The sequence below is a fragment of the Pogona vitticeps genome, chromosome 1, assembly GCF_051106095.1.
Source record: "Pogona vitticeps strain Pit_001003342236 chromosome 1, PviZW2.1, whole genome shotgun sequence".
NCBI lineage: Eukaryota > Metazoa > Chordata > Lepidosauria > Squamata > Agamidae > Pogona > Pogona vitticeps.
The window spans coordinates 30,807,448-30,835,347 of NC_135783.1; the positions used below are offsets into that span (position 1 = coordinate 30,807,448).

The 27,900-nt window shown below is 44.3% G+C and overlaps 1 protein-coding gene across 3 annotated transcripts in view; it reads left to right on the plus strand.

Moving 5' to 3' along the window:
- CENPF (centromere protein F) overlaps window positions 1–16,635 on the plus strand; it is a 58,211-nt gene extending 41,576 nt beyond the window's left edge. For all 3 annotated transcript variants that reach the window (XM_072990226.2, XM_072990231.2, XM_072990228.2), the window contains 3 exons: window positions 608–1,045; window positions 2,634–2,785; window positions 11,772–16,635. In XM_072990226.2, the coding sequence (XP_072846327.2) occupies window positions 608–1,045; window positions 2,634–2,785; window positions 11,772–11,969 (788 nt within the window). In that variant the 3' untranslated portion in view covers window positions 11,970–16,635. The remainder of the gene's footprint in view (window positions 1–607; window positions 1,046–2,633; window positions 2,786–11,771) is intronic.
- The last annotated feature ends 11,265 nt before the right edge of the window (window positions 16,636–27,900 follow it).

Below are 27,900 nucleotides of genomic sequence, written 5' to 3' on the forward strand. Positions count from 1 at the left end.
CTGAGGCTTGAAGGTCAAGCAAAAGGGGCATGAGGGTGGATACCACACATAACACTGGTAGAATGTAAAATCTGCCTGAGTCACAGGAATTTCATAAACAATTTGATTTTAATCTCTAAGTATTACCGCATTTTAATGTCCATCAAACTCAGTGTTAATGATTACTATAACCCAGTGCTTACAACTATATGAGTGGGGGGAAGTAGACCTTTGTTCTAGGTAGAGCGCTTGGGGGAATATAGGACCCAGAATTTAAGGATCACCTGAAAACTAGGAGTAATGAAATAAGAATTTCAGGTGAGGGGGCACTGGGGGGGGTTCCATAACCTTGATGACCTGGCCAAAAATGCTTTAGCTTACTTGGTCAGTATGCTACAGAGCAGGAAAACCCAGAGCAGGGATCAAGGCATTTCTTAATGTAGATAACAAGTACAGAAAATCCTTTTTGTTATCCTCTATTCTGTGGAAAGGACTTTACAAATGTTTTGTCGTCCCACTTGGGCATTTGCTCAGATGTTTAGCTTTGATGCTCTTCATTTTTAGTAATCATGTCTTTTTGTTTCTGAGACTTCAACAAGTAGCAACAACCTTTCTTTGTGTTGTGCAGGTTCTCAAGAGGATGCTGTTGCAGACGAGATGGAAGAGTTGAGGGAATCAGCTGAAGAAAAAAACACAGAAGCAGATCATACCCTGGAGAAGTACTGTGCCCTGATCATTAATCACCATAAATTAGAGGAAGAAAATGAGATGCTAAGAACACAAGTCTTTCTTCTGAACAGTCGCCTGAAGCAGTCATCAGATGCCTCCGGTTCTCCTGACCAGAGCCCCACAAAAATTGCCAGCAGGCTGCCTACAGAAAAAGCGTCTCCTGAAAATAGTACGACAGTTGCTGGAAAGTGGCAACAGTGCCAGGCAAACAGAAGCAATGGCAAAAAGTCAAGATCTTTACAAGAGACGGTCACAGTAATGAGGACTGTTTTCCAACAGCATGGCTCAGTAGGGCCCAAAGACAGCGCAAAGCAGGATGAGGGAATGAGGGAAAATGGTAAATATGTTTAAAATAGCCTTGGCTTTTGTTTAGTGGTAGCTCATGCTGTTATTGTTGCACTTCTGAATAGAATTGTCTTCGGACTGGGATGTCACCAGTAACTGATGCTGATGGTAGAACAGAGGAAACTGCTGGGGCAAGGAATATAAAATGTTGCTTAAATACAATTTAAAGGGGTAAACGGAGGAGGGAGCTAACTTTTTTAAAAAAATCATAGCCTTATTCTGCATGTTAGGGGTTCCCAAACTGGGCGCCGCCACATCAAGCCAGAGGCACCATGGGGGGGAAAAGGAGGGAACATGGAGCTATGAAGGCTATAGAGGAACTGTTCTATGTCAAACAGGAACCAGAAATGGAAGCCATGTGCCCCATCCTTGCCCCATCTTTATGGTCCCCAGTGGAGTTGCTTGCCAGGTGGCCTCGTGAGTTTCTCACATCAGGTCCTAGAAGGAAGTCGGCCCTTGGGGATGTTTGTCAGAAGGGGATGGGATGGGGGTGCTGCCAAGATCCTGCCTCTGGTGGCAGGGAGACCCTTGATGGCCCCTCCGAGCAAGGGGAGTCACAGCCAGTGGCCAGTAAATCAAGGGAGCAGTACATTTGGAAACCACTGTATGGTCACACCCAAGACAGTCCCGCCTACCTAAGTAATTGTGCATATGATTTCAGCATCAGAAGGTTTTATTTGCATGGATACAGAGAGTCAGTAGAAACAATGGAGATAGTTCTACTCGGGTTCTACAAGATTGTCTTTTATTTGGTTTGTGTTTTATGGCCAGTGATGTTAACAGTTGTGAATTGTCTGGCTGGGCAAGTGGTTCTTTTGAAGATCAGGAGAGTGAAAAATGGGGCAGAAAGGGGGTCCCTGACGCCCTCTGTAAATGCCACTTCACCCTAATTAAAGCTTTTAAAAGGAAAGACTGTAGAAATGAATGCATTGTTGCAAAACTCTATAATGAAAAGAGTATAATGTACATAACTACATTGTTGGGCCCAGACTGCTTCCCCATATAATGTACATGAAGGAAAATGTTCAAATGGAAGAGTTCTTTCGTTCACCTTCTCAGTAACAATCGGCGTGTGTATTCACCACAGACAGGTATGGACAGCAACATGCGCTGAGCCCAGTCTTTTGAGGGCAAAGTGGCCACTGTAGCTTGTAACTGACAAATCCTTTACTGCTGATGATCTCACAGGAGTATATTATGAGACAACTCTTGAGTGAAAGTTCATTTTCCACGGATGTTTAATCCAGGGATTCCTTAGTCATAGTCAGGACTGCAGGCTCAGTGCTATGGCATATGTCAGAAAAACAGAGACAACTTGAGAAATAATACTTATTTTTCAAAAAAGATTCTGTCAATATGGAAGAGTGAGAAAAGCATTTCACCCATTCAAGAAGTGACAAGCAGTCATATTTATAAAGATTTCTTTTTCAAAGGAGGAGGAATCACAAAACATAAAACACATTATAAATGGAAATTTACTTTTGGGGGGGGGTTAACTCTTAACATTTTATATAATAATATAAATGAATTAGGTGGTGATCGCTAAACTTCTCTCCCAATGTTCTCCAATATTTTTGCAGGAAGCAGCTGCCCAAATTTTTCCCATTTAGCATTTCCAAAGACGAGTCCCTGTCTTGTCAACCTGAGCATGAGATCACCACCGTTTCCAATTGAGAAAGATGACATGCATGAGAATCTTAAAGCAACAGCAGAGGGCAGCAAAATACAAAAGGTAAGTGGTATTATTGAACTTCTCTTCAATGTGAGAGCTTGAGATGCTCACAGAAACTGGAAACACTTTCTTTTTACTACAATTCCCAATACTCCCTTCCAGCCAGCATGGCTACTGGGGATTCCTGGGAGTTACAGTCGAAGAAAACATTACTGGTGTCTCTGAAATTCATGTTGTAGATTTTGTTTTTCCAAGCGCTTGTGCGAGGCGATTGCTGTTCAACTTTTAAACATTTCAGTACGAAGACAGAAAAAGATGACGTTCAGTAACTTTTGGCAACAGCAATTAAAGGTAGAAGAGCCCCCTTGTTCTACCCAATGATTCACTTGAAGAGATGTTTGCCTTTCAGATTAGTTATATCTTGCTCTGAACACATGTTCAGGTAGTTTTATTCCTTTAAAGCCCTAAGCAGAGAACTCAGTACATCAAGTCTATTCTAGTTTTGTCCTATTGGAAACAAGTGCTCACCATTAAAACTGGAAAAAATATTCAACACTGCCCGTGTTGGGTAGGTAGTGCTGCCTGAAGAATGCATTTAAAAGCATTATGTTAAACCACATGCGGGGAACTTGTGATTATCCATATATTGTTGAACTTAGCAGCCTAGCCAGATATGAGAAATGATGTGTCTTACAGCCCAGCAAGATCCTGGAGGACCACATCCTCATTTCTGTATTACAGAAAAATATCCAATCAACAATGGCACTAGATGCCTAAAACAAATTTCCTGCCTGCCCATTTCTTCTTTCACTGAGTATTTCACATGCAGATGGTTTCTCCAATTGGAACTACATGTTCCAGCTTAAAGATAAAGATATGTGTGAACGGTACCAAACTAATGGTTGGTATTCTCAGTTCTGATCACTATGATTACTTGTCCTTTAGGGGCCATCCATGTGCTCTACTTATCCAATAATGATAATTAGCACTTTGGTTTTTTAAAAATACTTATTTGCCAAATTTATGTCCTGCCTTTCTGCCAAAAAAAGAGCCCTCACAGTGGCCAGTGACAGTGAAAATAAAAACAAATGCAACTAAAACAAAAACAAATCTGAGACAAAACATATCAATTGTTTCATAGATATATACACCACTGACTTACTATGTTTACAAAGCACTTTACAAAGATAAAATAAACAATAAACCCGGCTGCTGAGAAAGGTGGGGTAAAATATTTTTTGTTAATTACAGTGGACCCTTGACTTACGGAATTAATCCGTATTGGAACGGTGGCCGCAGGTCGAAAATTCCGTAGGTCGAGGGTCTATTTCCCATAGGAATGCACTGAAAACCATTTAATCCGTTGCAGGCAAAGAAAAAAATCCCGGGGTTCCAAAGCTGCACCAGCTGCCCTCTGTCTCCAGTCTCTGGTGCCTCTGCCTTCTGTGTGGACAGAAGGCAGAGGGCACCGGGGACAGGAGACAGAGGGCAACGGGTGCAGCTTTGGAAGCCAAAAGCCACTCCGTGCCCACTGCTGGCTTTTGGCTTCCCAGGCTTCAAAACCCCCTCCGCTGCCATGTTTCCCGTCCCCTGTGCCCTCTGCCTTCTGTACCCACAGGGACAGAAGGCAGAGGGCACCAGGGACGGGAGACAGGGACAGCAAAGGGGGTTGGGAAAAGCATTTTTCCCTTCCGAGGCTTGCCGAAGGCTGGAGAAAGAGGAGGGAACTTTTAAAATGGTTTCGGACAAACCTCTGCAAACGCCGATCACTGCGCAGAGGGACCCGCGTGAGTCCTTCCATGGTGCAAGGTAAGCTCCGGGGGACCCCTAAAGCCGGGGTGTGTGATTTTGGGACACCCCCGCCAGGGTTCTGATGGCTTCCCCTGCACCATCAGAGCCCTGGTGGGGGTGCCCCGAAACCACCCACGCCCGCTTTAGAGCACTTTGTAGGTTTTTCCTGATGGTGCAGAAAAAGCCTACAAAGTGTGTGCTCTAAAGCGGGCACGGGTGGTTTCGGGGCACCCCCACCAGGGTTCTGATGGCTTCTCTTGCACCATCAGAGCCCTGGCGGGGGTGTCCCAAAACCACCCGCGCCCACTTTAGAGCACTTTGGAGGCTTTTCCTGATGGTGCAGAAAAAGCCTCCAAAGTGCTCTAAAGCAGGCGCGGGTGGTTGTAGAGCGAAAAAGCCCCATTGGAACCATCGTAAAGTGATTTCGTTGTCAAGCGGGGTAACCGTCTAGCAAGGCACCACTATCAGGAAGATCTAAATGTGCTTCTAGTAGCTGCACGACCAAGAGAAAGATTTCCCCCAGAGATGCTGAAATTCAGAAAATCTCATAAGAAAGAATGCTTCCAGTAAATTGCATAGCCTGGTATCAATGGGTGGGACTATGTTCTTAAGCAGACAATTAGCCATTGTACGAAGAGCACCACATGTTGCCTGTGGTTGGCCTCAGTCAACAATTGGGCAGCAGTGCTCTGGACCAGCTGAAATTTCGAAGTGTTCCTCGAAAGCAGCCCACGAACAATATATTATGATTATCAAAACCAGTGAATTAAGGGTATGTGTAACCATGAGTGAATCTAGGAAAAAAACTGTATGCTTGGTTTAGCTCCATCAAAGACGAACCAGACATACTGATATTCACCACCATCTGAACATCCAGGCTCACGTCAGTTTTCAGATCATGTACTTCTATCCACATATTTGTTAGTTACTTAGATGCACTACTGCACTGATTGATTGTCTCTGAATCAAGACAATAATGCATAACTATGTAAGGCAGAAGCAGAAATCTCCTTGTTCTTTTTCGTGGCCTCTGTGAATGCACACATATGGGTATTGTCTGCGCCTGCGCTGACTCTCTCGGAAGATTCTAGAACTAAAAGTAACAATTTTATGGTGTGATCCTCCACGAGGTATATGCTTCTCCCACACACCATCTTCCCCAGTTCCTTTTTTCTGCTGAGCCAAACGGTTCTCAGGAAAGATTGAGCGCTTCGCTATTTGCCTTCTGGCTATGTTTCTAGGCTCTTTTGAGCTTTTGTTTGCTTTTCTTTACTTTAATTACCTATTTAGTGATCCTCCGCGTCTTTTTGTTTGCCTAACCGGCTTCCCGTGGTTTTTATTCCCTTCCCCTTCCCCCCTCCACTAGTCCTTTGCTTATGGCCTCGCCGTCTCCTTTCAAATGTTGTACTACTTGTGCGAATAAAATCGCACTTTCTGACGGTCATAGCCAGTGCCTTTTTTGCCTGGGTGAGGAACAGCCAATCCATTCGTGCCCTGCTTGTAAGAACTTAACCAAGCCGGCACTTAAACAGAGGCTCCAAAGACTTCGGTCTTACCTTTGGCAAACAGCCATGAATCCTCCTACTACATCTTCAGAGGCAGCTAGATCTCCTGCCCTCTCAGCCAATAGGCTTCCGGCGGGCCAGTCTACTTCTGACTCTACTTCTGTGCTACCAGCTAAGGACACTGCTGAGAAAACAAAATCGTCTGGTAAGCACAAGTTGCCCTCCTCTCAAAAGTCTCGAGCGCACAATCCAAGCTTGAAGAAAAAAACCTAAGCCTGCCCCTAAGAGGCTTAGAAAGGACAGGCTTCCCCGCGTGGAGCCCTCTTAACTTCTCTGCCTTCCCCTATCCTCAAGGAATCATCCAGAGAATCCCCTGACTTAGCCTCAGATGGAGATGAAGCCCATGATGTTGCGGCCCCCCCATGATGCCGCTCCAAACCCCGAGCATTGGCCTCATTGCGGCTGCACCACAGTCTAGCCCGGCCTCAGCCCATTCCAACCCTGACTCAGGGCGTGCAGCTGAAAGCTTGGCATCCGATCCGGAGGTTCCCCCTTCTCCTCCACGGAAGAGAACGGAAAAACGAAAGCATCTCTCTCCACCGAGGTCCGTGGCATCGCAAGGCGATTTATGCCCCTTTCCAATGGTACCATACCATTTCGACCCCTTCATCTGGCAAGCCCTATACGAAAGGTACCAGCCTGACCAGGCTAAACGCCCTCGAACAATGCCAGAACTCTCCTATGCCATCTCCTTCGTGGACTCGAACTGCCTCCGCGCGTCCACTTCAGCCCCGGCAGTTTCAGCTCCATCCGTATGCCCTCCTGCCCCATCTAAGCCAACTCCCCTAACTCAGATGTGAGACAAGGCTCACAAGGCTTTACCCCTACGTCCCGCACCCTCGATGCCGGACCTGATGACATCTCAAGACCCTTTTGAGGTCCTGCCGACCCAACGACACCAAGCCCCCTTGACAGAAGGTTTCGGTCAGTCAGACTACTCTTCATCTCCAGGCTTCCCTACATCTTCGGAGGCACAACACTCTGAGTCCTCCCATGAGCACGAGCTTCCCCCTCCAATCCCAGATACAAGGGATAGCCATGCTTCGTCCTCTTTGGATGACTTCTCATATTCTACCCTTATTTTCCAAATGGCACAAGCCCTGCATCTCGATACCGAACAGCCCTCGTCCGCTGATGCTGGCCCGGTATTCGACGACATCAACCAGGAGCGTCCCGTTCCTTTGAGTCTCCCCTTTAACAAGTCTATCCTTCAACTTATTAAGGACACTTGGGGAAAACCTCCTTCCACTATGCAGATCTTTCGCTGCACCGATGGCCTCTATAGGACCCACGGTGTCGATGCCGAATTCCTTAATAAGCATCCAGTGCCTAACTCTATCATCATCAAGTCCAGTCAGGCTCGAACTCAGGCCAGGTCCAAACCTACCCTTGCCAATAAAGACGGCAGAAAAGTTGACACAATGGGGAAACGAGTTTACTCTCTGCAAGCCTTTTTGCTCAGAAGTATTAGCTACCAGGCAACTATGGGCGCCTTTCAACGGCATCTTTGGAATCAAGTCCTTCCTCTGATTGACTCATCCCCTGAACCCATGAGATCTGATCTCACCAACATTCATTCACAAGCCATTTCTCTGGCCAAGTACCAGAGGATTGCAGCGTGACACTTCGCTGAGGCCGCTTCTAAGACTCTAGTTACCTCTATTTCTATTCAACGCCATGCCTGGCTCAAATCCTCCACAATCTCTGATGACACCAAGTCAAGAATTGAGGACTTGCCATTTGATGGTGCTGGCCTGTTCAATTCTACAACCGACAATACCATGGAGGACTTCCATAAGAAGCGCAAACTGCACGCTCTTATTCTGCTCAGCCTTCTACCTCCTATCAACGGCCCTTCTATCTCTCAGGCCAGTTTCACCCCAAGCAATACCAGAATCAAAGATTCCAGCCTCACAGGCAGTATCGCCCCCATCAAACCGACAGGTGCCTACCTGCCCCTCAACCTCTGATGGCATCGTACTGGCCTCAAAGCCTACCTCGTCAACATCAATCCTTTCATAAAGGACAGTGAAAGGGTAAGCAGTATTGACAACTACCTTTGCCTCCTTTTCCTGGCTTTTCTCTTTGCCCACTGAACTGTACCAGACCGGCCCCATTTTTCCATTGTTGGCAAGCCATTACGTCAGACAAATGGGTTCTATCCATCATAGCGTCTGGCTACCTCATACAATTCTCCGATTTGCCTCCCTTGGGATTCATTTGGTACACCCCCTACTCCTCTGCTCTGCAGGATGAGGTTACCAAACTTCTCCAGAAACACGCCATTTTACCGGTCCCTACTTTGGACTCCCTCAATGGTTTTTACTCAGAATACTTTACTGTTCCTAAAAAAGATGGAGGCCTCTGCCCAATCCTTGATCTCACTCACCTCAACCATTTCATATCTCCCTGTAAATTCCGCATGCTTACATTGGACTCTATTATCCCTTTGCTTTCGCAGGGAGATTGGTTCATAATTATCAACCTGCAGTATGCCTATTTCCCTGTCTCCATTCATCCAGACCACCAAAAATTCCTCAGGTTTCACTTCAACGGCACCACCTTCCAATTCTGTGCCCTCCCGTTCGGGCTCTCTACCGCCCCTCGGACTTTCACCAAGTGCATGGCACTGGTAGCCGCCTTCCTCCGCCTGCAGGGAATAAACATTTATCCCCACATCAACGACTGGTTGATAGTGGCGACATCGTACCACGACGCCATAAAAGCACGAGACACAACCCTCCATACTCTCCAAAGTCTCAGTCTCAAGATCAACCTTGAAAAGTTGCACTTGATCCCAAAACAAACAGCAAAGTTCATAGGCATGGAGATAGATTCCCTCTGTGCAAGAGCTTTCCTGCCTCCAGACAGAATCAGAAAAATTCAAAAGGCTGTCAGCCTTTTCCAAACACATCACTCCATTTCAGCGCATCACGCCCAACATGTCCTGGGCCTCATGGTATCGACGACGGCCGTCGTCCAACACGCCAGGCTCAAAATGAGGTCGCTGCAGACATGGTTCCTTTCCCTATTCAATCCAATCACAGATCCTCCATCTACTCTACTGCTGGTGACACCGGAACTAGCCTCCCAGCTCGACTGGTAGACTTGCCCAGACAACCTCATCGGCAGACCTTTTTCCCCCCTGAGACCTTCCATACAGGTCATAACCGACACCAGCCCCGCAGGATGGGGCGCCCACTGCCTTCAACACACAGTCCACGGACTCTGGTCAAAACAAGAACTGCCACTTCACATAAACCATCTAGAACTGTTGGCAATCATCAAAGCATCCCATGCTTTTCTTCCCCTCATTCAAGGACAGGTAGTGCAGTTGGCAACAGACAACACCACTGGACTCTTTTATGTCAACAAGTAAGGAGGCACCCACTCCCCTTCTCTGCTCTACCTAGCTGTCGACCTCTGGGAGTGGTGCTATTCCCACCATGTTTTCTCTATTGCCGTCCACATTTCCACCGACGACAACACCTTGGCAGACCGGCTCAGTCGGCTACCAACGAGAACACACAAATGGTCTCTGAACGATGTCATATTTCAGCAGCTGTGCCGATGATGGGGCATGCCCTCAATAGACCTCTTTGCAGCCGATACCAACAAGAAATGTCCCTGGTTCTGCTCCAGAGCGGGACGGGACGGCACCTCTCTGGGAGACCCATTCCTGATGGATTGGTCCCAAGGTCTCCTTTACATATTTCCCCCTCTGCCTCTCATCCAGAGGGTGATCGTCCGTCTCCGACAGGACGGGGCCAACGCGATCCTGATAGCCCCGTACTGGCCCCGCCAGCCATGGTTCACTCACCTGGTCTCAATGTTGGCGGACATGCTCCGCCTTCCTCTCCGCCCAGATCTCCTCTCGCTCGACCACGGCCTCGTTCTTCACCCAGATGTCGCCTCTCTTAGTCTTGCAGCTTGGAGGATACTCCCGACATGATGCAGGTTCTTCGAGTCCAAAAACCTTCCACCTATATGAAAATAAATGGAAGTCCTTTCTAAAATATACTCATGACAATGAATTACCTGCTATACCTGTCTCTTTGAAGACTTTACTCGCTTATCTCCTGCATCTCTTCAGTTTCAGCCTTTCCCAGTCCACATTAAAGGTCTACTTATCAGCCATTATGGCCCATCAGCAGGACGATTCTCCCTCCTCCAAGTTGTTTTCTCACCCAACTGTCAAGAAGTTCCTCAAAGGGCTCAACAACATTCGCCCTCCTCAACAGCGTATCACTCCCCAGTGATACGGTTCTTAATGCCTTGATGCGGCCTCCATTCGAGCCCATGGCGTTCATCGACCTCAAGTTCCTGACCCTTAAATCAGCCTTCCTTGTTGCAATCATGTCAGCCAAAGGAGCTAGTGAGCTTGCCGCTCTTCGAGCCGATCCTCCCTTTATCCAGTTTCCCCCTGATAAGGTGACTCTTTACTTTGACGTTTCCTTTCTCCTGAAGGTGGTCTCCGACTTCCACCTCAACCAACCCATCATACTACCTTGCTTCTTCAAATCTCCTTCCTTGTCCCTGGAACATATGCTCCATAATCTCGATGTCAGACGTGCCCTGGCCTTCTATGTCGAAAGGATAAAAACTTTCAGAAAGTCCAATAAACTTTTTCTTTGCTTTCACAGCCCAAACAAAGGGGCCCCAGCCTCCTCCCAATCCATAGCATGCTGGATTGTACAGACTATCTCCCTTGCTTACAGCTTGTCGGGGAAATCCCCTTCAGAACATTTGACAGCTCATTCCACCAGGGCGCTGTACACCTCTACTGCCTTTCAACGTGGCACCGAGGTTCCTGACATCTGCCGTGCCACTACGTGGTCCACACCATCCACGTTTGTCAAACACTGCCAGCTGGACATCAGAGCATGCCAAGATGCTGCATTTGGCAGAGCTGTCCTGTCATCCTTCTTACTGTGATGACCCACCAACTGGTAAGTGCAGCTTGCTAGTCACCCATATGTGTGCATTCACAGAGGCCACGAAAAAGAGGTTACTTACCTGTAACCATAGTTCTTTGAGTGGTCCTCTGTGAATTCACACAACCCACCCATCCTTCCCCTCTATCCATCACAGGTTTATTATATAATTAATTAATTCTTTCCTTCATACCTGGCGGATAAAATTCAGGAACTGGGGAAGATGGTGGGTGGGAGGATCACACCATAAAATTGTTACTTTTAGCTCTAGAATCTTCCAAGAGAGTCGGCGCAGGCGCAGACAATACCCATATGTGTGAGGACCACTCAAAGAACTATGGTTACAGGTAAGTAACCTCTTTTTAATTTACTCCTGAATCTGAAAAGGTAGGGTGACAAATCGGCAACTAAACATTCCTTCTAAAAATCAGCAACTGGATAGATTTATATCTTGTCCTAATGACAGAGAAAGGGGTCCACTGGAACACCTTCCCAACATGATTAAATCCTCAACACTGGAAACGCCTTTGTTCCTTCCACAAGAAGATTTTGAGTGTGGCGTAGTCACCTCCCCATTGGAAGAAACAGAGAAGTTCACACAAGGAAGAGAAGGATGTCAATAAGCCAGCTAAGCTTTGAAAAAGTAGATATTTTGCTTGCTCCTATGCAGATGAAATCCACTTTGTTCAAACAGATGAGTGTATTTCTTGCAAAGTAGAAATAACATTGATGTTTGGTGTGTATGTGTCTTTCCAGATGAACAATGCTCTGATGCAAGAAAGACGAAGTCCAAGTTCGCCCCTGGGGTTTACTCCCCGATCTCCTCTTTCTGCCTACAATCCGTCGCTCCAGGTAGAAGCTGGAAGATCTGCTGAGTACCTGAACACAACCACAGCTAAACATTCCCTAAGTTCAGAAGAAAATGAGCTGGACAAAGCCTGCCATGTCCAGTAAAACCACAAGTATTCCTGCCATTTCCACTGGCCATACTGGCTGGGAGTTTCTAGGACTTGTAGTATTTGGAGTTTTTTTTTTAAAAAAAAAAATCCCTTTCTAGCCTCTGTAAAAAAAAACTATTGCCCATAAACACTCACTTTTCTGATGGTTGTCCTGGGTTTTTCGGGCTCTTTGGCCGTGTTCTGAAGGTTTTTCTTCCTGACGTTTCGCCAGTCTCTGTGGCCGGCATCTTCAGAGGACTGGAGTAGGAACCCTGTCCATGCTCTGTCTAGTTTTCTATTTTTTTCCTCACTTTTCTGTTCTTTTTTTTAACCACTCCACATACATTATGCTTGGAGGCGAAATCCTATACCCACCTCTCCTTGCTATCAGGGTTATTCAGGGCTTTCCTGCCTTAACCTCCTAAATCAGAATCGAAACTCCAGAACATGTCAGAGAGAAGAAATGTGTTCTGTAGGTTGTGCCAGCCTCTTAGCCTAGGAAGCAAGTTACTAATTTAATTCAGAACTATCCAAGAATATGTTAATTGTACTGCCTCCAGAAGAAGGAATTGGATGTGGATGGCCTTCCCTTCAAAAACATTATTTCCGGGCTAGAGGTGTTTTATTCCTTTCCTGTACAGTTCTCTTTTGCCCCAGGTTGGAGATAATATTGGACAGCTGCTAGCTGTAGAGGTTGTCGTTACTTTCTCAGAGACCTTCAGGTCTACTCTGGTCTTGACAGACATCAGAAAGTCCAGCAATATACAGTGATGTCTTTGAAGACAAATGCCTCACGCAATGAAAAACTCGCAAGATGAAAGCGTTTTGCGATTTTTTTTTGTGACTCGCAAGATGAATTTTTCTATGGCCGTGCTTCGCAAGACAGATTTCCCCCTTTTTTTGGTTTGTTTTAAATCGCACAACCGTTAGTACCGCACTTCACAAGACAAAATTTTCACAGTGCGACACGACTCGTGGAATGAATGAATTAATTTCGTCTTGCAAGGCATCACTGTATAGCACTCTACCTGAGCAGAAAGGAGTCTAAGAAAAGCCAAGTGTCTTAGCCGATGGGTGCCAGAAGAGAATTCTGCTGGCAGATCTATCAGCAGAAGAGAGTTCTGCCAGCAGAAGAAACTTGTGCCCAGTCCCAGCCTTTTACAGCTGACACATGTTTGAGTTAGGGTTGCACTGTAACTTAGTACAGGCCGTTCCCAGGCAGCTTCAAAGCTGAAGCAAGCACAGACAAGCTGGAAAGAACCTATGCACTTGTCAGAAGCATTCTCATAAAATGAGTTCTCGCCACTCAAGTCTAATAATTTCTGTCACCTTCCAGTCTTGTCCGCTGGAATTTATTCACATGGTCTTCAAAGTTGCCGTCCACCCTTCTGTGGGTGAAAAGGTCCACTTGGAAAATTGTTGCCATTAAGAGAGAGAGAGAGAAAGAGAAAACAAGCAACCAAAAATGTGTTGTATACAATAGGTCTGGACTGACATCATTTCAAATAAGAAACCTTTAGAACAGTAATTTTCAAATTGGAACACATAGTCTCAAGGGTACTCAAGCTCTCATCAAGGTTACAAAGTACCTAAGAGATACAGATTAAAGACACTTCAGGGAACAAAAATAGCTTGCTGCTGTACAATCCTGTTAAGTGGCTTCTCCCCCCATCCACATCCCAACCTCTTTTTTTTTCAAGATTACCTTTTAGTGTTTCATTTCATCGTGGTTGTGCAAGCAAAACAATTCTCTAAATTTCTAAATCTGTCAGTGTCTTCCAAAGCAAGACAGGTGAGGAGCCACAGAATAAAAATAGTTATGCACACCCTGGAGGGAACGTGGGTTCCTCAGACAGCTTGTGTTCCCTTCACTGAAGCCTATATAAGAAGCCAATTTTGAAACTGAGGAAAGTTTACGATGATATGGCAAGTAGATCCAGGGTTCAGAGGAAGTAATCCCTTGTGTAACTGAGGGCCATACCTGACGTGGATTTGGGGGTCCTTAAGAGTGGGATGAATCCCAAGCTGGCATTAAGATGGCCGGAAGAAATATCAACACCTCAGATATGCAGATGATACCACTCTGATGACAGAAAGTGAGGACAAATTAAAGAACCTCGTAATGAGGGTGAAAGAAGAGAGTTCAAAAAATGGTCTGAACCTCAACATAAAAAAAAAAAAATAAGATCATGGCCACTGGTCCCATCACCTCCTGGCAAATAGAAGGGGAAGATATGGAGGTAGTGACAGATATTACTTTCTTGCGCTCCATGATCACTGCAGATGGTGACAGCAGCCACAAAATTAAGACATGCCTGCTTCTTGGGAGGAAAGCAATGACAAACCTAGACAGCATCTTAAAAAGCAGAGACATCACCTTGCCGGCAAAGGTCCGCATAGTCAAAGCTGTGGTTTTTCCAGTAGTGATGTATGGAAGTGAGAGCTGGACCGTAAAGAAGGCTGACCGCTGAAGAATTGATGCTTTTGAATTGTGCTGGAGGAGACTCTTGAGAGTCCCCTGGACTGCAAAGAGAACAAGCCTATCCATTCTGAAGGAAATCAACCCTGAGTGCTCACTGGAAGGACAGATCCTGAAGCTGAGGCTCCAATACTTTCGCCATCTCATGAGAAGACTCCCTGGAAGAGCCCCTGATATTGGGAAAGCGTGAATGCAAGAGGAGAAGGGGATGACAGAGGAGATTGTTGGACAGTGTCACCGAAGATACCAACATCAATTTGACCCAAATCCGGGAGGCAGTGGAAGACAGGAGGGCCTGGTGTGCTCTGGTCCATGAGGTCATGAAGAGTTGGACACGACTAAACAACAACAACAAATCTTAAGTGTTAAGCCAGAAATGGCAAATTAGGGCTGTCAAATTGTGGTTCTTATGGCTTTCCATTATACCTCCATTTTCTAGGACTGAAGGAAGTGGCAGCCCAACATGAAAATCACATGTTCTCTTGTTTTAAGTTAGGCCCCTTGCATCACTCTCTTCAGCACTAAACACCATTACCTTAGAACCAAGGTTCCCTCTAAGAAGCATGCCTGCGACTCTACCTGCCTCAGCGCACTGACAGCTATTGTTTTCAGCCCCTTTGGTTCTGGTAGCAATGGAAGCCCATTGAGCGGAGAGCAGGCAGAGGCAAGATCACATACAGTGGTGCCTCACTTAACGGGTGCCCCGTTTAACGACGAATCCGCATAGCGATTAAGATTTTGCGATCGCATTGTGATGTTCCCTATGGGGAAAAATTGCTTTGCGATGATCACGGGGAAGCGATCATCGCAAATGCCCCAATTTCGCCCAGCTGATTGGCAGGGCTTCGGGATGATCGGGGGGGGGGAAGCGCCCTGATCATCCTAAAGTCCCGCCGATCAGCTGAGTGAAAATGCGGGCTTCGGGATGATGGGGGGAAGCCCTTCCCCCCGTCATCCCGAAGCCCCATCGATCAGCTGTGCAAAAATGGCACGTTTGTGTTGATCGAGCGGAAGCGATCATTGCAACGCTCCCATTTTCTCACAGCTGATCGGTGGTTCCAAAATGGCCGCCCGCTGTTTTGCCTCGCTTTAGAGGCACCGAAAATGGCCACCCCTATGGAGGATCTTCGCTTAAGATCAGTTTTTTAAGCCCATAGGAACGCATTAAACATGTTTCGATGCGTTCCTATGGGCTTTTTTGCCCTGCATAGTGACAAATCCGTATAACGACGATTTTTTCGGAACGGATTATCGTCGCTATGCGGGGCACCACTGTATGTGAGGCAGAGCCCTGCCCAGCCGGGCTGAATGTTAGAGGGAATGTGGCTTAGAACTGCAGGTGGTGCTGCTGCATGTTAAACCGCAGAAGCCTCTGTGCTGCAATGTCAGAAGACTAGCAGTCGAAAGATCAAATCCACGTAACGAAGTGAGCTCCTGTCACATGTCCCAGCTCCTGCCAACCTAGCAGTTCGAAAGCATGTAAATGTGAGTAAATAAATAGGTACCACCTTGGTGGGAAGGTAATTGTGTTCCATGTCTAGTCGTGCTGGCCATGTGACCACGGAAACTGTCTATGGACAAGCGCTGGCTCTATGGCTTGGAAATGGGGATGACCACTGTACCCTAGAGTCGGACATGACTGGACTAAATGTCAATGGGAACCTTTTCTTTTTACCTGCTTAGAACTGCAGAGCTAGAAGGGACCCTATGCATCACAGAGTCCAGCCCCTGTCAAGAAGGTACAGTGGAGAATCAAACCCCCAACCTCTGGCTCCATAGCCAGCTAACTAAACCACTGAGCTCTCCAGCGGTTCAAGTTTGGTCTCTGGAATGGACGGAGGACAGGAACAGACCAGAGTATACAGAAGTAACATGTTTCAGGCTTGTGAAAACAACTAATATTAGAAGAAATGGGGAAAGTGGTCAGTTCAGCAATGATAAAAGCTTAAACTGGAAGAGGAGGGCCATAAAGAAAATAAATACCAGAAGCATTTGTGAAATCTTATTTTGTCTGGATAAAACCAATCAACCATGAGTAGTACATTTATTTCTGCATAAAGGCAAGGGCCTATTGGAGGTTTTATTTTATGAAACCTGTAAGCAACAAAAATTGTATAATAATGATTTATATAAAATATGCTGGACATATAATGCTTTTGTTTTTAGGCATTAAATGGTTTTCTATTATGCTATAGAAAAACTACACTGACTTCCTTGGTTTTTTTAATCTTAGACCTTGTTAAGTCTTGAGTGATTTTTCTTCAAGGTTTATTCCACACCTCATGTCTAAATAGTTTAGTTAGGTGGCCTTTTCTGATGTATTTCCATCCAAGTTCCATAAATCCTGTATGTTTTCTCAAGTCTGTAGATTCAATAGACCAATTTGCCTTGAATGAAGGTAGTTATATATACAGTGCAGTGAAGCAGTGCCACTATAACTGATGAAAGAGTCCAGCAGATTAATTCTAATGTTCAGTCTGTTAAGGCTTTAAAAAACCCCATGCATTTGCTATTGAATAAACGTGCAAATTGCTACTGTTAATAGTATCGGGATGGGACAGGATGGTATTTGACTTACATTGCCTCAATACATTTTAATGAGATAGTATGTGGGGAAAATAGCAAGGAAAATGGTTATTGCAATCCTGCTTAGAATCAGAACTAGAACAAGAACAGACCCCCAAAGATCTTAAAAGTCCGGAAAGCCAATGCAGGAATCCAAAGCTGGCAGAAACAACTTTGTGTGTATGCATGCATTTTGATACTCATCTGAGCTTCACTGAAGTGGCTAATTCTGACTGCAACACCCTTATTTGTTGGGGAAAGCAAGTATTTGCTCTACTTGCTAGGCCCTCCAAAATAGTTGACTACCTTTCTAGGTGTAACATGCAGGGGTTAACTGGCTGGTTTGTCATACTGGGAGTATCAAAGGAAAGCAGAGATGAGCATTCTGGCATCAAGAGAAAAAAGGACATAAAGGAAATAAAATTCATTTGGAACATATATCCTCTTCATCACCCTTCACAAGTTGAAGGCAAACTGGGGCTAGAACTTTCTATTGATGTAAGCTTCCTGCCTAATTTGGGAGAAGACCTGCAGATTCACAAATGTGCCCCAAGAAAACCTTTATTAACCTCCAGTACTTCTGAGAGCAATAATTTCTTCCAGCAACAAGGGCAAAAACATAACACCACGATACCTATGAAAACAATAACATTCTATTGGAAGGGTGTGGAGTCTCCAGTAAGAAATGGTGCAGCAGGATACATCCATTCTTACAATTTTCCAATAAAAAAGCTAAACATTCAGCTGTCCAAATCTACATATTTGCTATTTAGGCATAGTTTCATGCAATTCACTGCTGGCAGAATTTGCACTGGGGAAAAGCTGTCTGTACAGCATAAATTTTAAAAAATATGGGTGCACAACAGTTAATGTTAGTTCTGTTTCTCCAAACTCCCAATCATGACAGCCCATGATCAGATATGAGGCTAGTTTTATTTTGGGCAAGCTGACTGTTCACCACAACCTTGTGAAGAGCACTGAAAGCTTAACTACATGTGGCACACCATCCTGGATTCTTTAGAACGGGCTGATGTCCTTGCAATTGTGTGTAGTCATTTCCCTTTTGGCACGTGATGATCCTAGGAATTAGTGACTCCAAAAGCATTAACAGTCTTGATCAAGTCTTGCAGGCTGAAGGCCATGACCAGCTCATCTCTTAGTCTTTTCCTTGTGCCTTCAACCTTTCCCTGCATTATTGTCTTTTTGACGGAGTCTTACTTTCTCGTGATGTTCCCAAAGTAGGACAGCCTCAGTTTCATCGTTTTTTTGCTTCTAGTTCAGAACTGATTTGATCTAGGATGCCCACTTGTTTGTCTTTCTGGCAGCCCATGGTGTCCACAAAGCTCTCCTCCAACCCCACATTTCAAATGATTTTTTAAAAAATGAAGCCTTTAGAAGTTCATCCAGATAGCCATTCATTTTAATGTGGGTGCCCAGCACAAACGGCAGGTTGGGTGCAGTCAAGGGAAGGTTGATATTTTCTCTCTGGTTGCATGTTTGCAACTGCAAAGTTTTTCTTTCCTGTCAGTTGCCAGAGAGTGCTGTTTTGTGCAAACTTTGTGTCAGGCCTAGAAATGTACAGACATATTAAAGAGAGAAGATATGGAGGAGGGGCGATATTTATGACTTCGTTATATTGAATTTAAGATCAGTGTGTAAACAGCAGCTCTAAAGATAAATGGATAACCACTGTCGGAAAAGGTATTGTGCCACATGAATGGGTTTGCAAGAAGGATTTTTAAAACAACCATTGAGTTGTGTCCCCAAGAGGGATGCCTCGTTAGGCAAATGCAGCTCCTGGAGCAGTTAGAAAGCAAGGAAATAAGTGGTTGTACGAGGACGTGAATTGCCTGTGTCTTGGAACTAGACCTTGTGCTGGTTTTAATCAGAGTAGTTTCATTTACTTTAATAGAGCTGTGCTGATTTATGCTAGCAATTATACAGGAGCACCCTGAGGTTTTAAATAAATTTATAGTCCTTTTAAAAATAGTCAAGATTAGCTTGTTGCTCTTCGGTCCCTTCTGCATGGGCTGGGATTCATGAGAACACCCCGGAACAAAGCCACAATGTAATTGTTTCAATGACGGTTTACGTTAATGAAATCCTAATAAGGTGGAGGCAAAGAAGCACACATGTTTTATAAATAATTTCCTTTATGTAGCTTTGTTGAGTTTTTAAAGATTGCTTTTTTAGCTGTATACTTTTGCTTTACCAACATACAGTAATACTCCAGAGGGAAAATTTATAGTGTTTGTAGGGTGTGGGCTAATGTGACTGATAGCAATGTGTTGTTTTGATTTACTGAGGTTCATCAGAATGCAGAATTATTATATGCAACAGCTTAATTATGGGGTGATAGCACAGACTCTACTGGATGTTATTTGAATAGGACTGTTATCTCTGTGGCAATTAATCATGGTGACATCCCAGAGTTTGGAAAAGTTACTATTTTTGGACCATGACTTCCACAACCACCTATGCATGCTCATGGCCTTATTGGCTATGGAGTTCTGAGAGATATACAGTAGGACTGCTGTATCCTCAAGATAAGCACCTGCAGTTTCATTCATCCTCTGACAGAAAATATAAAACAACAAAAAGAGAGAGTGAGGAAGACACATTTCCAGAACTGGCTACTAAAGGGAACCAGAGATTATTTATTTATTTTATTTATTTATTTAACTTATATGCCACCCACTCTACCCAAAGGTCTCTGGGCGGCTTACAACAATTAAAATACAATTAAAAAGATAAAACAATAAAAATACAATTATATACTCTAAAATTGCCGTCAGAACCTACAATTGATATTATTTCAATTAAAAGCCTTCTGGAACAGGAAGGTTTTGACCTGGCGCCGAAATGTCATCAACATTGGCACCAGACAAATCTCCCTTGGGATGGCGTCCCATAGTCTGGGGGTAGCTGCCGAAAGGGCCCTTTGTCTACAAGCCATCCCTCTTACCTCCTTGAGGGATGGCTCTTTCAAAAGGGCTCCCTGGCTAGATCTTAACTGCTGGATAGGTTCATATGGAAGGAGGCGGTCCTTCAGGTATCCAGGGCCCAAGCCGTTCAAAACAAGCACTTTGCATTGGGCCCAGGCAGCTACCAGTAGCCAATATAATTTAAATAGAATTGGCTTGATATGTCCCCTAACGGCCCCACCACTCACCAGCCACGCAGCTTGATTCTGGATCAGTTGCAGTCGCCAGACCATTTTCAAAGGCAGCCCCATGTAGAGCGCATTGCAGTAATCTATACGAGATGTTACCAGTGTGTGTGTAACTGTCATGAGACTTCTCTCGTCCAGGTAGGGCCATAGCTGGTATTTCTCAGCTGAAGGAAGGTGCCCCTGGCTGCTGAGTCTACCTGGCCTTACAGAGTTGGACTGGGGTCCAGGAGCACCCCAGGCTGTGGACCCTGTCCCTTAGGGGGAGTGTAACCCCATTCAGGGTAGGGAAATGGCCCTCCAGCCTGTCCAGCGAAGCACCCGCTAACAGCACTTCTGTCTTGTCTGGATTGAGTTTCAGTTTATTAACCCTCATCCAGTCCATTATCAGGTCTAGACACGAGTTCAGCACAGAAACCGCCTCACCTGGATTGGTGGAAAACGAGAGGTAGAGCTGAGTGTCATCAGCATATTGCTGACTCCTCAGCCCAAACCTCCCAATGACTTCTCCCAGCAGTTCCATGTAGATCTTAAACAGCATGCGGGACAGTATCAAGCCCTGAGGAACTCCATGACATAAATGCCATGGGACAGAGCAACTGTCTCCCAGCACCACCCTCTGAACACAGCTAGGGAGGAGCGGAACCACCGTAAAGCAGTGCCCCCAACTCCCAACCCAGCCAGCCTATCCAGAAGGACACTGGTTGATGGTGTTGAAAGCCGCTGAGAGGTCCAGCAGTATCAACAGGGTCACACTCCCCCTGTCTCTCTCCTGGCAAAGGTCATTGTACAGAGCAGCCAAGGCAGTCTCTGTACCCAAACCTGGCCTGAAACCCAATTGAAATGGAATCAGAAAATCCGTTTCATCCAGCAGCACCTGGAGTTGCCCAGCCACAATCCGCTCCAACACTTTGCCCAAATAAGGGAAGGTCGCCACTGGTTGGTAATTAACCACCAGCCTTGGGTCCAAGTTACTCTTTTTAAAGAGTGATTGAATTACCACCTCTTTCAAGGTGGTAGGGACCACTCCCTCTCTCAAAGAGGCATTCATGGCCTTCTGGACCCAGGTGCAAACCCCCCTGGCAGAGCTTCCTATTAGCCAAGATGGGCAAGGGGCGAGCAGAGTGGTGGTAGAACTGACAGATTCAAGCACCCTGTCCACATGCTCAGGTCTCAACAATTGAAACTCATCCATTAATACTTGACCTAAGCACGGCACACTGGACACATCCTCTGATTCTGCAGTAACGGTGGAGTCCAACCCACTGCAAATCTGAGCGATTTGTTTCCCTGAAGATGAATGGCAAACTCATCACAGCGAGTTGATGAGCAGTCCGGGACCTCCACCAGATTTCCCAGTTGAAGAAGATCCTGGACCACCCAAAACAGCTCTGCTGGACGACATTCTGAGAAAGCAATACGGCTGGAGAAATATTGCCATTTTGCCAGCTATATTGCCACGAAATAGGCCTGATAATGGGTTCTAAGTCGTGGTTGTTGGGTTTTTTTTTTCATTTTCAAGTATTTATTTAAGACCAGGGATAGAGAATACAAAAAATAGGGGGGAATAGGAAAAGGAAAAAAGGGTTTGGGGGATAGGAGAACATAAAATATACCATCATCCGATTAATTCATATTACAAATACAAGTCAACTTTTTGCTTTTTCACCGTTTGATTATCCTCCTGCTTTTATCATTTAATTTTAGTTTTATTCTATGTTACTCCAACACTGTCTGGTAACTGCTGCCATTTATACCGTACATTCCATCGTTCAGTTTCCTTTTGAATTAAACAGTCTTTCAGCCCATCTGACAAATATCCATTTTTTTCACTTCCCATATTTTCACCATAAGATCCTCTGGTTTCAGTATCTCTGCTTCCTTGAGATTTTTCATCAAATCATCTATTTTGCTAAGACTTTCATTCACTTGCTGAAACCCTATTATTATTATCCTTTGCATATTAATCTGCCATTCCTTTTCTATTTCTTGTACCACTGTTCCAGAGCTTTGGGATTGAACAGAACAAGTCTCCATTTGTTCTCTTGAATTTCTGGAGTCCATCTCAGGCTTTGGGGTTTGTATAGATAGTACTATACCCTTAACTACAATAATCACCCCTTAGATATCCTTCCACAGTTTCCACAATTTTATCAACAATCCAAATCCCTCATCATAGACCTCCCCTTAGATCTCCCTCCAATCTTTATCCAAATATTATAATGTAAGATTAACTTTTAACCCAGCAGATACAGAGTCAAATAGAACCGTGGCACAATTTTTTTCTTCATCCCTTCTCTAAGTCGTGTATGATTGGACTCCCAGCGGGATTTCCTCCACCTGCGCTTCAGCCGTCTCCCCTCTCACTTCATCATCCACAGGTTATGCTATATATAGGGTTTGCTATGTGTTGACACTATGGGTTAAAACCACAGAAGCTGCAAGGTCAGAAGACCAGCCAACCTAGCAGTTTGAAAGCATGTAAAACTGCAAGTAGATAGATAGGTACCACCTCAGTGGGAAGTTAGTCATGATCCGTGTCTAGTTGCACTGGCCACGTGACCACGGAAACTGTCTATGGACAAACGCTGGCTCTACGGCTTGGAAACAGAGATGAACACCGCCCCCTGGAGTCAGACACGATTGGACTAAATGTCAAGGGGAACCTTTGCCTTTACCTTATCCTCTGTTTTCAGTATCCACTTGGAACTGATCCCCCATGGTTATTGCGGTCCTACTGTAGTTACAAAAATTACAAAAAAGTAGAATTTCCAAAGTCTGCTACACCTTCTATGTGTGCATCACAACATAAGCTCAGTATATGCATTAAAAAAAAAACCAGTAGCTAGTTACTGTCATCAGTTATTGCCACTAGTGAACCATGGTTGCATTGTGATACCACTACTAGATTGATCTCCTTGAGATGTGATATGCAAAGCAAGCTCTCACATGCTCTGGGTGGCTTCTCGCACATTCTCAACAGATTTCTGAATACAAAGGAAAAAGATGAGAGTATATGCATCCAGTGCAGCCATCCTGTAAGAGCTCAAAGATGAGTTTCTCTGTGCATGGTGCTCAGGTGTATGCAAAGAGGTCTACACTGCATTTTTATTGTAAGCCTTCACATAACTTGTGATCTACAGAGTCAAACACAACACATCCATGATGATGTGTTGGAAGATCAATACACATTTTGTGTTGTGCAGATAAGATAGGTTTGCAGAATGGAATGGGACTGTTAGAATCCTGGAAGGCTGCAGAATGTGTCTAGTGAGCTTTATTGGGCTTGATGGTTTACAACTGATTGCCTGCTTATTTCCCCTTCCTGCTAACAGCACTGAGGCTTCTTCTTTGCCACACTTGCACAGACCAAAAAGATAGATTAAAATAATAATCCTGATTTATCATGGCCAAGGCAACATGGTGACACAGGTTTCTTCAACAGTGCCATTTTGCTTACTCTTCAAGTGGAAATGTCTAAACAAATCATGGACGTTCTATCTGTGGCTTATTTGTTGCAACACATGAACCACATTCTCTGCCTTGGTTTCCCCCCCCCCCCGGACAATCATAACCCTTGAAAAACCCTCTCCAACGCGTGGGCAGAGCCCATGTAATTCTCTCCCTGGTTGAAATCTAGTGAGGAATCTTAACCTTGGGATCTTTGTACATGCAATGTTCCCCTGCCCAGACTTTGAACAGTTCCTCACTCCCTCTTCAGGATCACATCTCATAATCTGTAAGTTTTCTGGACTATGCAAACAGGCTGTTTGGATAGCAGCGAAGCTGTAGAAGACGGTGTGGGGGGGAACCACAGAATACGTTGCCTTATCTTCACACAACACTACAGTGGTGCCGCACTTAACGATTACCCTGCTCCACGGCAAAATTGCTTACGATGAGTTTTTTGCAATCGTAGTAGTGATCGCAAAATGATGTTTAAATAAGGAAACTCTGCTTGATGATGATTGGTTCCCTGCTTCGGGAACCGATTTTTTGTTTGACGATGATCAAAACAGCTGATCGTTGGGTTTTCAAAATGGCCGCCTGCTGTTCAAAATGGCTCCCCACTTTGTTTAGGGCAGATTTTTCGCTTTACAAGCACCGGAAAATGGCCGTCCTATGGAGGATCTTCGCTGGATGCTGAGGTATTTCGCCCATTGGAAAGCATTGAGCAGTTTTCAATGCATTTCAATGGATTTTTTACTTTTGCTTGATGACGATTTCGTTCTACAGCGATTTTGCTGGAATGGAATATCGTCATCAAGCGAGGCACCACTGTACGTCACTTGCAGTAAGCACTGATTTGGAGGTGGGGATAAACATTTTCTAGGCAAAATTTGCTTTCATTTCACTGTACTAGAATGGCACATTTGTACATACAAACCTTCCGAAACATTTTCATACTTAGAATGGCATTTTTAACATGAGCTGCATTTATTGTCCTCTTTGAGATAGCTGATATTCAATTACTGCAACAAGTTAAGGTATCCATTTCTGCTATGATTTCTAGAAGCATTTGTTCTGGGAGGTTGGATGACAAGAGGGAACTAGCGACCTTCACACATGCGCAGAGTATCTCTGAACTTACAGAAAAGGTCCCATCTGTTCACTGAGCATCAAGAATCATAGCTACTACTGTGCATGTTTCTTGAATATACCATCCAGATATTTTTCGTAAGTCAAGTCAGGCAAAAGCCAATATATGTAACTAATATTTAATGTCATTTTAATAGGAAAGGTACCGGAATTCACATAATACATTTATCTCCAAGTGTTTTGAGGACACACTGTCCTCTTTATACTAATTCTAAAAAAGTAGAGGCCAGATCATAAATATAAAAGTAGAAAAGCACAGTTACGTGTAACAGAGACATGGACTTCATGCTAAACATTAAATATTTTGTCTGCTCACATCCTGAGCCTTGAGGCCAACAGCTCATAAAATCGGAAAAGGCAGACAGAACTGGAATAGATCCTTTGAGTTTTGCAATAAATGTTCAGTCACTTTGCTCACTCTTAAGTCTTCGCAAAGTACAAGGGCATCTGTCTCTCATTTTTGTAGGCATCCTTCAGTCTCGAAAGACTATGGTAGCGTGCTCTGTATGGAGGACTTGGAACAGCGTCTAGTGTGGCTGAGGAGGCCAATTCGAGAGTTACAATCTCTTCCACACTGAAGACAAATCCAATCTGTCCCCTGTCCAGCTCCCTGGTTTTGCTTCCTTTGTGACTTCCTCTTTGCCTCGGCCTGCTGGACAAGGGTCTCTTCAAATTGGGAGAGGCCGTGATGTACCGCCTGCCTCCAGGCTGAATGATCAGATGTCAGAGTTTCCCATCTGTTGAGGTCTATTCCTAAGGCCTTCAGATCCCGCTTGCAGATATCCTTGTATCGCAGCTGTGGTCTCCCTCTGGGGCGATTTCCCTGCACTAATTCTCCATAGAGGAGATCCTTTGGAATCCGACCATCAGCCATTCTCACAACGTGCCCAAGCCAGCGTAGACGTCGCTGTTTCAGTAATGTATGCATGCTGAAAATTCCAGCTCGTTCTAGGACTACAATATGTACAGAAAATATGTAATAATAACTAGTTACTAGCAGAATTTGTAAAATATACTCATTTGCCAAAATCTTATTTTTCCTATTCTATGCATTAATATTCCAAAGGATGCCTAACATCGTTTACTCCAGAGAAACTGAACCTCAGGCTGTATGTTATGCTCACGTAAGAGTAAATGCCACTGAACTTGGGACATAATTTTGAGTAGGCATGTATAGGATATATGTGAACAATGCCACAGTTAAACTGAAATGCAATTTATTCTTCATTTAATCAATTTCTCCCATCTTTTTGCCAAAGGACAGTTTACATTAATCATTTTAAAAAGTTAAACTAAAAAAAACACCAAGATATGAATTGCAAATTAGAACTTTTAGTACAAATCTAGCAAAGTGCCCAAAGAACTTATTTTAAAATCCTGCCACTTCAGAAAGGTAAAACTTCCAACACAATCAACAGTGAAGCAATAAAGAATAGCAAATCGATTCTACAAGACAAAAAGTGGTCTGAATAAAATTTCTCAGATGTCGCTGGAAGGCTATGGCTGAGAGGGCTAGATGTATTTCCCACAGGAGGCAGTTTGAAAGCAACACTTGACTTCAAATTGTTGATGCAGTACCTCACGGCTTCAGACCCTACAGAATTTATGACTGGTGGGAAAGCATCTCACCAAAAGTTGGGGGTCAAAAGTTCTCCTCTTCAGTAAATGAGCCATCCCTGCTTCAGATTACAAGATTATATAAACCAAGTGTCACTTAGTACATCATTTCTTAATCATTATACAGGTTAGTGTTGTATTTTTCTAATTTAATATTTTAAGCACCTTCTGGTTGTTTGTTTTTTAATGGCCTGAATCTAGTTAAAACATTATGCCAGCCCAGGAGTATTGGAATAATTATTAGCAACATATTGCCCTAATTAAGTAGTCAGTATTTGCATTTGTAGTTCTGTGCCAAGTCACACAACTGGTATGTGGCAGGAAATAAAATTATCTGATTCTTAACTACCAGCAATTCATGGCTAAAATTTACACCAATAAACTTAGACTGCCCGGTATTAAGTAATAGGATTCTGCCCATTGCCTTTAATTAGTTTCTCAAGCATATAAAAGTGAACTGTGCTATTTCTACAAGGAAATAGGGAACCAAATACAATTTAGAATGAAAGGAAGGAACAGATTCAACCAAAACACTTGACAGACATAAAAGCCTAGGTCTATGAAATGTCATCTGGTAGATTTCTGCCAAATTATTTACTTACAATAAAACCAAATCTATTGAAAAGTGAGCCCTGCTGTGTTCAGTGAGACTTCTCCTCAAGAAGGTAAATATGTAAAATGGTAGTCTTAGAATCATATAAGCCTGAGCTTAGTGAGCTACAAAAATAATATATCAATAATATAACGAAGAAATCACAGAAGCGTTCTCACTGTTCCAGCAGGTGTTCCAATGTGGGGCCAGTTTTGTGACCAATGTTGCAACCAATGTATGAGCATGGAATAGGAATCTGCTGAGAGTGAGGGGATACTTAGCTGATTTTTCTCCAGTTTCTCATTTAAACATTATACTAGCCAATACAGTGGTGCCTCACTTAACGACGTTAAATCGTTCCAGAGAAATCACTGTAGAGCGAAAACGTTGTAAAGTGAAAATAAAAAAACCATTGAAACGCATTGAAAACCGTTCAATGCGTTCCAATGGGCTGAATACCTGCCTGTCCAGCTTAGATCCTCCATACGGTGGTCATTTTCGGTGCCTGTATAGCGAGGAATCCATCCCTAAGCACAGCGGGGAGCCATTTTGAGTGCCTGGTGGCCATTTTGAAAACCCGACGATCAGCTGTTTTGATCGTCGTAATGCGATGAATCGGTTCCTGAAGCAGGGAACAGATCTTCGCAAAGCGAAAAAACCCAGTTTTAAACATCGTTTTGCGATCGCAATTGTGATCACAAAAACATTGTTGTGAAGCGGATTCGTCGTAATGTGGGGTAATCGTTAAGCAGGGCATGACTATATAATAATCACAGCGTATGAAGAGCAGTATTGTGGAGGTCCTTGGAAGGGAATGAGATCTTAGATGTAGTTCCTTGGCTTGGAAAGATTCTCCAATGCTTATCGCATTCATGATAATAATAATTGTGTGCCCTCAAGCCAGTTCTGACTTAAGGTGACCCTTT